Genomic DNA, 12,247 nt, shown 5'->3' on the forward strand with positions numbered 1-12,247 from the left:
TGATCAGACACTCAAGTTCCAGTCGCAGTCCGCAGATTGTCACGTAATCGGCGTGCAGTGGTTGTGCATTGACGTAGAGCCATATTGGTGATGTAGCGGTCCTTTCTATTTGTAGTGCTTCGGGGTCTTCCCGAACGTGGACGATTTCGAACAGAATTCGTTGCTTGGTACCGTTGCCACAGTCGGCCAACGACACTCTGACTGACACCAAGTCTCAGAGCAACATTTCTTTGCGTATTGCCATCCTGAAGCCAAGCAATAGCCCTTCCTCGATCTTCGATAGTCAGTTGACGTCATACCATTGTCGAATTTGGAGTGTGCACCGTACACGAACGCAAGCTCCAATTATACGGAAATTCAGCATTGGGAACGTGGAATACACGTGCAAAGCGTGCAAATGAAGCGCTTTGTGAAAAAGCAAGTTATGGGCACTTAGCAGACCTTTTGCTTTCGCCCTAATTTACGTGCAAATGTAAGCATGTTTTCGCCATTAGAACTAGTCGACAGTGTCAACGACAGTGGATTTTAATTCATTTATGGGTTGCTTAGACCCACTTTCGTCAAAATGGAACAATACCATGCGTGACATTATAGTCTAGCTAATATAATTGACATTCAGAAAATAATGTCGATAATATCGTCTGACCCTTAAATTCTTTTGAGTAGTATACATCAGTTTCTTGAAAAATTACCCACAATTGTTTTTTTATTTTAGCAGGTGACTTTTACATTTCAAGCACACTGTCCTGGGCACACACCTCATGTATCTGGTCTGTCTGTCCAGGATAGTGGGTTAGTTGTTAGTGGTTAGTGAGAAAGAAGAGGGTGTAGAGGTCTTACATCTACCCATCGAGTTGTTAAAACTCGCTCTGGGTAGGAGTCAGTACCGGGCTGCGAACCCAACACCTATTAGCCTTATGCAGGGCTTCCATAATTTTTTATAAAATCCACTAGCCATGGATCAGTTATTTTAAAAATTCATTAGCCACAATTAAAAATTCAAAAGCCCTACTTTACTTAATCTAATTTTACTAAATAATAGTACAAATCAGATATGTCACCTAAAGAGGGAGACAGAGCTTAAAAACACTAACATTGGGGGGGGGGGGGGGAGGGGGTCAGGATATTTGTATTTACAAAATAGACTTAACTGCAACATTTTTTTTTTCACTAGCCATCGGGCATATCAATAGTAGTTATCTACTAGCCCAACATTGAATATCACTAGCCAAGGGAGTGGGGCTACCATAATCTAGAAGCCCTGCTCATGTCCGATGGCTTAACCAATGACACCATCGGTCGCTATTTCAAACCCTGACCATCAGTGTGTTATTCCGTCTGGCATACCTGACAGTGGAGGCTGTGTTGGGAGTATCCAAGGAGTAGTGGTACGGATTAATTGGCTTCGAGAAAATATCCTCGTCCTTTAGGTACTTAAGGTTTAAAGAAGGAACACTGAAAAAATACAAAAGACAATAAAGGTTATCAGCCTGAAAACAAACCATTAGTACCTGTATACAAAATTTTATGAGTCAGGTTTTAAGATGTGATCATATATCATTGTAAACTGATGAAGAGCGTGTTATATATGGTGATTCGTGGGATCAAATAGACAATAACACCCGCAAATCTAAAAACTTCATATGGTTATCTCCTAAATAAAAGAAACAGACATGCAAACATTTTAATTTCGGATCACACATGTCAAACTGTCACAATTAAAAGTTTCAAAGAAGCTTTAGATGAATAGTGTTTTCCCTAGCTTGTTTTAGCATGGTGCAGCACCATGCCTCAATAGTCTAGCAACAAGCCTTTTTCAGTAATTAATTCTAAAACTGCCTTTATAAAACACCAAAAAAAGGTATTATTAATTAATAAAATATGCCTTTTATATCTTTTGCCATTCATTTATTAATGCAAGCATATAAATTACATTAATGTTTTTTTTTCAATTAAGGTTTTGTGGTTTTTTAATGAAAAACAAGTGCCCCGAAAATTGTGAAAATGCCCCAAAAGTGTTTGGTCTACCATGCCTTGTCTAATTTCTAGTGAAATCACTAGATGTAAAAGCACAAATGATTACATTTTCTGTTTTTTTATCACACATCAAGTGCTCAACCATAGAACTACATTCATCCTCTAACTGAGTTTTCATCACACATTTGCAAGTACAGTTAAACATGTTTAACAGCCAACTCATCAAGTATCAATGAGGCCTCTCTTGAAGACACCGACTGATTACTAGAGTTTGTAATACAAGTTAATGTACGTTAAGCTCATTTTATCATGTGATTCTACATGGGATCAAACCACTTTGACAGATCCATTGGGGTTTTCCTATCCCAACCAGTGTCAATGATTGGTATATCAAAGGTATGGCATGTGCTGTCTTTTCTGTGGGTAAGTGCCTTGCTAATAAAAAAAATGTAACAGGTCTTCTCTAAAGACTCATCAGGATTACCAAATTACTAACGTCCAATAGCCAATGATTAATTAACCAATGTGCTCTAGTGGTGTCGTTAAACAAAACAAATTTCACTTTTATATATAAGTTTAGTGGCAGTGTTCGAAATAAGCACTTGTCCATTTGTCCTGACAAGTAAAAATGTGCTTGGACAAACAAATTTTACAATGGTTGTTCTATGGATAAGTGAACGTTTTCCACACAGTTTCATTTTACAATGGTTGTCCTATGGATAAGTGAACGTTTTCCACACAGTTTCATTTTACAATGGTTGTTCTATGGATAAGTGAACGTTTTCCACACAGTTTCATTTTGAGCAGTAAAAAACATTGTCCTTGCACTTCAGTGAAACAAACCATTTATTTGGACAAGTGACAATATTGGCGGACAAGTAAATTTCTAGATGCACTTGTACTGGTTCAGTGGACTAGTGTACAGTTTTGCTTATTTGTATCACTGAGCGATGACTGTTAATATATCAAACTTGTAAGTTTCAAGCTCACCTATCAGGTCGACTCTGTGGCCTCTGACTGCTTGACGTGTCTTGTGTAGGCTGATGTGGAACAGGACATGGTATTTCTTCTCCCTAAAGCACAAAGTACAAGTAAGGAAACATAATCAAAATATACTCTTCAAAAAAAGTAGGGGAACCTGAAATATTATGTTAATATCAACTATTAGACCGAACATACGTTTTGACCAAAGATATCCTAGTAAAGAATGTTCAGGTCTGTTTATCAACACACCGAAACACATTCCATAGTTTGCACATGCATCACGCAGTTGCCCCGTACACGTGTATGGGGGGTCATTCTCGATTTTAACAATTTCCAGGAAGGTCCATTAATCACTGTGGAACATTATTTCTGTCAATCTTTTTCATTCTGTTGATCATACAGTTGTTACTGTTTTGTTTTTAGTCATTTTTATTTTTGAATTTGCCATTTACTGATAAAACACGTCAACTTTCCCTTCTGAGCCCAATCATCCTTCAAGATCTTTGGTGGTCATAAAACCTACTGTAATACTGAACTACTGGTTGTAATGTTTGCCGAATTAATTCACTATTATCATATAACCATTCCCCACAGCTAATATACCGTACACTTTTGGTAATTGTAAATTCTTATTAGAGTTCCCCTACTTTTTTTGAGGAGTATATAAGTATGTTTATGGTAAGTATTTTGTAAGAAGCTTTGTGACAATTGCAAGACAGCAAATGTAGGAATAACACTTTTTACTCATTATTGACAATATTCAATAAAAAATTAATTTGAAGCATACTATATATATAATATATATATAGCTCAAATTATATGTTATAAAGTGAATGTTTAATGACCTGTATTCTACAAGACATAAACGTATATGAAATGTCCACTTGTGTGAGATATGCAGGCACAAGAGTAAGAATCTTTAATCAGGCATTCTCACTGTTATGGGATTTCTGTTGCTCCTGGCACTTCCTGGCCGTCTTGCACTACCAGGCAGGTTGCGATAGTCCACCCTTGGACTTGACGTTCCATGAATTCCAAAGTTCATTTTCCCAATCAGGTCATTTTTGCTGTAATATAATATATACATATATATATATACAAACGATTTATAATGTAAATGCACCTGTAATATGCAGTCACCTGTCTAAACACAGCCAGCAGCCACCTTAATCGGATCCCAAATCGCTAAAATACCTGTATTAAGCGGCCACAGTAAAGTTTTACTATTATATAAAAAGGGATATAACAACATGGATAAGGTGCAGCAAATAATTGATCTTTACACCTTCAGGAATACTAGAGTCCATACAGTCCAGATATCTCTACTGTGTATGAATTAAGAAAGTATGACTCTGGAATGCATCTAATTGCCTCTGGACAGACTACGCTTGACATTTGTAGATTCACTTACTATGTCAATACACCGCATGAAGTAGGAATTAAATAATTATTAATTATTAATTATAATTAAATGGAAAAAGAAAACAAACTTGTTGAGAACGGTTAATTTAATACATTTCATTAGCATTATTTCTGAAGGAGACGACACGTCGAAAGTTGATTTATAGTCAACTGTGAAGCACACATCCATTGATTAGCAGTATAGACGGTAAAACAAGAAACAACAACAAATGTTTTAAAGACTATATATGTGGCAACCTGTACTCAGCGGCCACCTGTCTTAAGCAGCCACTTTTATCTTCTCCCTTGTGTGACCACTTAAGACAGGTTTCACTGTGTGTGTGTGTGTATATGTATATGTATATGTATAAGCTACAAATTTAACAGTTATTATTATGTTATTTAAAATTATGAATCCTAATTTAGGTTTCACTGTGTGTGTGTATATATATATATATATATATATGTGTATATGTATATGTGTATATGTATATGTATATATGTATATGTATATGTATATGTATATGTATATGTATATGTATATGTATATGTATATGTATATGTATATGTATATGTATATGTATATGTATATGTATATATGTACAAGCTACAAATTTAACAGTTATTATTATGTTATTTAAAATTATGAATCCTAATTTTCCCCCCTTAATTCAATGGCTGTATATACATGAATTTTAGTTGGTTTTAAAACAGTTTTGCATACCGGGCACTGTAAGTTATTGTATATTTTATAGTTTTTAGTGTGATTATTTGCTTTTGCATTTTTTTTAAAACAGAGACTGTCTGTGATATTGTACCTTTTCAAGTTATACTTACAGCATCATTTAAATTCTTATTATTGGTGCGAACAAAATCTAGCATTAATATGTAGATGCAAACAATTTTATTTTACAAATTATTTGAAACAAGTGCCCAACGCCCCACTGTGGCATCTAATGAATAAGTGATTTTTTTTTAGGACTAACTTTAGTGAAATAAGAGTGCCATACAGAGTTCACAGTAACTTCTTCTTTTCTTTAAAGAATATAAGTACTTTACGTAGCACATTAAAACTGACACAGTAGTTCATCCATGGTGATAGTAATGATAGTGGAGTGTCATTTTGTTAGAAAAAGAGTTTTCTTTAAAGAATATAAGTACTTTACGTAGCACATTAAAAGTGACACAGTAGTTCATCCATGGTGATAGTAATGATAGTGGAGTGTCATTTTGTTAGAAAAAGAGTTTTCTTTAAAGAATATAAGTACTTTACCTAGCACATTAAAACTGACACAGTAGTTCATCCATTGTGATAGTAATGATAGTGGAGTGTCATTTTGTTAGAAAAAGAGTTTTCTTTAAAGAATATAAGTACTTTACCTAGCACATTAAAACTGACACAGTAGTTCATCCATGGTGATAGTAATGATAGTGGAGTGTCATTTTGTTAGAAAAAGAGTTTTCTTTAAAGAATATAAGTACTTTACCTAGCACATTAAAACTGACACAGTAGTTCATCCATGGTGATAGTAATGATAGTGGAGTGTCATTTTGTTAGAAAAAGAGTTTTCTTTAAAGAATATAAGTACTTTACCTAGCACATTAAAACTGACACAATAGTTCATCCATGGTGATAGTAATGATAGTGGAGTGTCATTTAGTTAGAAAAAGAGTTTTCTTTAACCTTCTGAGTACTGCAGGCGAGATATCTCGCCCGAAGTCACGTCAGTCGACATACTGTATACTGTATATAGTGCATTCCCCAATTCATAATTCCCGCCGTTTTGCACATGACATTCACCGGAAACGGAAATATAATAAAAGAAAAAAGAATTTTTTTTCAAAATGGTGGCTTTTGTTTTGATTTTTTTCAATTGAAAATACCTTGAAATTTTTAGTTCAAAAAGTGGTTTTCGACAAGTATTTTCGCTTGACAACAATGGCGGCACGTCACAGTCATTTTCAGGGCTCGATAGCTGATTGTAACAGCTAATTTGATAATAAATTGGATCGTTTTACCAACAACGAAAATCACCAAATATTGCAATATAAATTGTAGTTCGGGTTTTAAAAACAAATCTGGTCAGAAAACCAGTTATCGGGAATAATGGACATAAATACTGCAGAGCTGGCCACAAATGCCCGTAAGTAAACGCAACTTTTTCTATTTTTTGCCTAATTTTAATCACCATTAGCCAATCTAAAATAATAAAAATTACAAAAAAAGACACGAAAATAATACTTACCGATTCATATATGAACTTTATTTCATGTATTTATCAAACATTTAAGTGAATATATGTGAGTAAAAATTATAAACTTGTACCCACTCAACGTGATTTTTGTTAAAAATTAATCCAGTAGTCTAAAGGTTAAAGAATATAAGTACTTTACCTAGCACATTAAAACTGACACAGTAGTTCATCCATGGTGATAGTAATGATAGCGGAGTGTCATTTTGTTAGAAAAAGAGTTTTCTTTAAAGAATATAAGTACTTTACCTAGCACATTAAAACTGACACAATAGTTCATCCATGGTGATAGTAATGATAGCGGAGTGTCATTTTGTTAGAAAAAGAGTTTTCTTTAAAGAATATAAGTACTTTACCTAGCACATTAAAACTGACACAATAGTTCATCCATGGTGATAGTAATGATAGTGGAGTGTCATTTTGTTAGAAAAAGAGTTTTCTTTAAAGAATATAAGTACTTTACCTAGCACATTAAAACTGACACAGTAGTTCATCCATGGTGATAGTAATGATAGTGGAGTGTCATTTTGTTAGAAAAAGAGTTTTCTTTAAAGAATATAAGTACTTTACCTAGCACATTAAAACTGACACAATAGTTCATCCATGGTGATAGTAATGATAGTGGAGTGTCATTTTGTTAGAAAAAGAGTTTTCTTTAAAGAATATAAGTACTTTACTTAGCATATTAAAACTGACACAATAGTTCATCCATGGTGATAGTAATGATAGCGGAGTGTCATTTTGTTAGAAAAAGAGTTTTCTTTAAAGAATATAAGTACTTTACCTAGCACATTAAAACTGACACAATAGTTCATCCATGGTGATAGTAATGATAGTGGAGTGTCATTTTGTTAGAAAAAGAGTTTTCTTTAAAGAATATGAGTACTTTACATAGCACATTAAAACTGACACAGTAGTTCATCCATGGTGATAGTAATGATAGTGGAGTGTCATTTTGTTAGAAAAAGAGTTTTCTTTAAAGATTATAAGTACTTTACCTAGCACATTAAAACTGACACAGTAGTTCATCCATGGTGATAGTAATGATAGTGGAGTGTCATTTTGTTAGAAAAAGAGTTTTCTTTAAAGAATATAAGTACTTTACCTAGCACATTAAAACTGACACAATAGTTCATCCATGGTGATAGTAATGATAGTGGAGTGTCATTTTGTTAGAAAAAGAGTTTTCTTTAAAGAATATAAGTACTTTACCTAGCACATTAAAACTGACACAGTAGTTCATCCATGGTGATAGTAATGATAGTGGAGTGTCATTTTGTTAGAAAAAGAGTTTTCGTTTCTGTTTAAATGTGGGACAAGGCTAGCTCTGGGTGAGCAAAATATTTCGCCAAATTGTTTATTATTAAACAATAAAAACTGCAAAAATCAACTGTTATTTTCTTTAAAATGTCAATTATTACATGAAATTATTTCGCCAAATTAAAATAAAATTTGCCAACTGCTTTCAAAATTCACAACTGGCGAATTTGTCGAGTGTCAGAGTTAGCACTAAATGACACCACATGAGCACATTGATTTATTAATCATTGGCTATTACATGTCAAACATTTTAAACATTTAGTGCCCCAGATATTTTATTTTGGGCCAACATACTTTTCTGATGAGTTTCCAAGCTCTGGAGAAAATGTAGTGATTGAATTTTTAAAGTTCTGAAGGGAATATTTGCATCTCAAACCCCACAAGTTTTTTAACTTACATATGGCTACATGTACAGGCCTTCAGATTTCACAGTAAATTTTGTTTCCCATGATTATTTATATATCGAGTATGACTATTCAATGAAAATAATATAAACAGTTTTCGATCACAGAACTAAAAAAAAGTGTTTCCTATGAAGTTTGAAATCCTATGGCAGGGTTTAAGCTGCACTTAAAACATTAGCAATTTGGGTAATTTGACCCATAAATCTGTAGCCAAATTCAGGTTTCAATTAGCCCCCAAAAAAATGATGACAAAATTAAGGCCCTTTTTAAAGTAATTTATTTCTAAGCCATAATTTCTGAATGAATATGGGTGTCCATGCCCAGTTACTACTTTAATGTACCCATCAGTTCTGCCCCGTTTTAAAATCCACATTGTGAAGTGCATTTCATGGCTACATTAAAAAGAACTGCGGATATTTTTCACTTTTGATGGTGTGACAATTTTGTCGAAGTTATCTAAAGTCTGTGTAATTTTTGGAACATACTAACTTTGTTCTCTATGACTATATGAGTCGTTCATATAGTTAGGACTACACCCCTGGCGTCGACGTCTTGTCTCGCACAGTTGTTTGTAGGGCTATATATATATATATATATATATATATACACACGACATTAATGACAACACATTGCAAGTATATTAACTCGTGCCATTTGAACGCACTGATAAAATTGCTATTTATACATGTGCTACGATCAAAAATATTACATGCAACTAAATCGCAATCATCTGCTGAGGCTTACTGCACCTAGTTTATTGCTATTGCTAGGAGTTGTAATGACAGTACAAGGTTAAATATTCAGCAAAAATAAAGATAGAGTTAAACAGTTTAATCAGCGTTTTAACGATCCTTTATGATATACCTAGTAAGCGGTATTCCATGAACAGTCAATCGAGATATGTCGGCTTTTGCCGAATGCAAGAAATCATGTGACATCGGTCACATGGAGGAAGCGAAAAGGAGCAAGCTATTCCGATTGACAAAAATAAAGCCGGTTACGGAATCCGACAGAAGTGGCTCAAAACAAGCGTACGCAAAGTAGATGTACAAATAACAAATAGCGAGACTAATGCTGCATTCGCATTTACTCGGAAGTTGTTATTTCTGACTTGCAAACTTATTTCCGACCTGTATGTGTTTTAATGTATTAACGCTGAAATACTACTCAAAAACAAATAGCGGAAGATAATAAAACAGGATTTTCGAATTAGCTTTTTGGCAATTTGATAATGAAATATTTTCGACAAATACAACATTAATTTGCAGTTTAAACTCTGCTATGGCCTGATGTATTTGGTGTGTAATAATAACATATGTTTGGTTATTTTCACAATTAGCTTGAAAAATAAGAGAGGTGAACCCAATGCTGTATCTCACAGGGTATAAAATACACATGTAGCTCTTAAGTTTGTTTTGATTAATGACACCACTAGAGCACATCGATTTATTAATCAATGCTACTGGATGCATTTGTCAACCATTTGGTAAATCTGACATACAGTCTGAGGAAACTTGCTATATTTTTCCATTCAGGTTGATGACAGACATTTTACGGACCCTTGTTTTGGCTTCGTACACAATAAATAAAACATATCTAATGGTAAATTTTTATATGATATATTTGACAAAAGGTACTTTTTATTTCTTTCATCTTTTAAAACTTAAACTTAATATTTTGTCCAGAATTATCAAAAAATTAAAAAATTACCGACATGTAAACAGCGTTGTCTGCTTGTTATAGAAATTTGACAGGGGTCAATGTTAATAGATCAATTTTTATTTTAATGTGACAAAGCATTGTAATAACAGGCCTATAGCTAATTTTTAATATGAATGATGTCAGTGTTCGAATGACGTCACTTTGCATCTCCTTAGAATAACCATAAACTGGGTACATGACATTTCTGTTTTAAGAATGCTGGCAAAATTGCTATTGAATTTTTTTTTTTTAACATTACTAATGCAATTCAATTCAATTCTTTATTTCTTTATATAATAATACAAAGAACATGGCACATTCTAAAATATAAGAATATTTAAACAAAAACAAATATATATACAGTCATGTATGGATTTTAAGAATGAGTTTGAATTTTTTTTTATCTTTTACGAAATATGGATTTCAAGTAAAATTACGGTAAGATATGCTAATATTTATTATGTACAAAGCCAAAACAAAGGTGCGAAAAGTGACTGGCGTCAACCTTAGTAGCATGAGATCTTTTATATGCACCATCCCACAGACAGGATAGCACCTTACACAGCCTTTGATATACCAGGAGTGGGATTTAGCTCAGTTGGTCGAGCAGGATTGAACCAGCTCGGTGAATCCATTCAGCCGATTTTTGTTTTTTCTTGTTTCAACCAGTGCACCACAACTGGACAAAGGCCGTGGTATGTGCTTTCCTGTCTGTTGGAAAGTGCATATAAAAGATCCCTTGCTGCATTAGAAAAAATGTAGCGGGTTGCCTTTAATTACTATGAGTCAGAATTACCAAATGTTTGACATCCAATAGCCGATGATTAGCCTAATTAATCAATGTGCTCCAGTGGTGTTGTTAAAGAAAACAAACTTTCAATTACTTTAATATACCAGTTGTGGTACTAGTACACTGGCTGGAACAAAAAATAGACAAAAGAAAAATCATTCAAAACATATTTAGATAGCCTTTCAACTGAGGAGGGACAAATGCATACCCCGACTCCCTCCAGCTTTAGAACTGGATCCCCCCCCCCCCCCACACACACACACACACACCATCTTTCCAACGCTTATAAATTATAATAAAAGCTAGCCTCCAGCCACCTACATGCATGTTACATAATAGAACAATTAAACTGAATTTTTTCTTTTAAAAAATACAACAACAAAACAGTTCACCATAAATAATTTTCAAACTAATTTCTTCTTATTTACCTTACAAAACTGAGATCTAAAAACTTGCAAATATGTCACTAAAACCGGAAATACATTCTTACGCGGCTATCACATCCCGTCTTTTCACTGGGCGGGCCAGCACAAAAAGTACATGCTACGTACTTAATGAGCCCGAGTAGGCCTACTCTGCTGTTCGAGAGCTGGGCGGAATTTGGACAGTTAAACGCGCTTTGCCGTCAGAGACAACGTTATAATAAAAACGCTGGATTTTTTGGTGCCACCGACTACCACCATCGAGCAAGGCACATGCCGCACATTCTTGGTATCTTGCTTACCTGGTTATTGCCTTCACCCCACTTAAAGCAAACCTCTCCAATAATCGTTAATACAAACACTAAAGGAAAATATCCGACACCACCTTCGTATTTAACCGATACAATGTTGGGGAGGGTTTAGTATGCTAACATTTTGTGATTGCGACTGGTCTAGAACTGACTTCAAGATCAACAGCAATTTCCAACTAACAAGCTGTAGATAACGTTGTTGTACTGTGTTTTACAAAATCAACAAGTATTTTTATTTTATTTTAAATACACAGTTTAAAAAGCTACTATAATAAATCAATGCAATTGCAGTCTACTTGTCATTGTAATAGTCTGCGTGATTATTAGTAAGACTTTAAATATATCTTTTTTCTAGTGTCATGTAATTGTTTGCTGCAGTATTTTCGTTGAAATTTGCTGTGTTACTCTGCCGCAAATCAGACTCGTAAACGTCCATGAATGTATGAAAGAGGTGGGGAGGAGGTAGACTGCGACCAGATAAGTTTATAGGTGGAGGTCGAGTCCTGTTCCCTCTGTATTTATTTATTTAAGATTCGCTTTGAGCGGGAGAGAGGGTTGACCCCCAAAATACCCCCAGTGCACACGCGCTGCAAATGTAAAGATATATCTAGAGTAGGTTCTGTAGTATACGAGTGGCAATTAATCGTCCCCAAAACTGGTAGTTAACGACCTTGATTCAGTCATT

At 34.3% G+C, this 12,247-nt stretch overlaps 1 protein-coding gene across 1 annotated transcript in view; it reads right to left on the minus strand.

The window, feature by feature from the left end:
* Window positions 1-11,318, minus strand: part of LOC121371974 (calcyphosin-2-like) — a 31,943-nt gene extending 20,625 nt beyond the window's left edge. The window contains exons 1-4 of the mRNA XM_041498206.1: window positions 11,258-11,318; window positions 3,899-4,028; window positions 2,968-3,050; window positions 1,348-1,455 (exon numbers count right to left, since the gene is read on the minus strand). Coding sequence (XP_041354140.1) covers window positions 1,348-1,455; window positions 2,968-3,050; window positions 3,899-4,006 — 299 coding nt within the window. The 5' untranslated portion in view covers window positions 4,007-4,028; window positions 11,258-11,318. The remainder of the gene's footprint in view (window positions 1-1,347; window positions 1,456-2,967; window positions 3,051-3,898; window positions 4,029-11,257) is intronic.
* Between the last annotated feature and the right edge of the window lie 929 nt (window positions 11,319-12,247).

The sequence above is a fragment of the Gigantopelta aegis genome, chromosome 4 (genome assembly GCF_016097555.1).
Source record: "Gigantopelta aegis isolate Gae_Host chromosome 4, Gae_host_genome, whole genome shotgun sequence".
In the NCBI taxonomy this organism is placed as follows: Eukaryota; Metazoa; Mollusca; class Gastropoda; order Neomphalida; family Peltospiridae; genus Gigantopelta; species Gigantopelta aegis.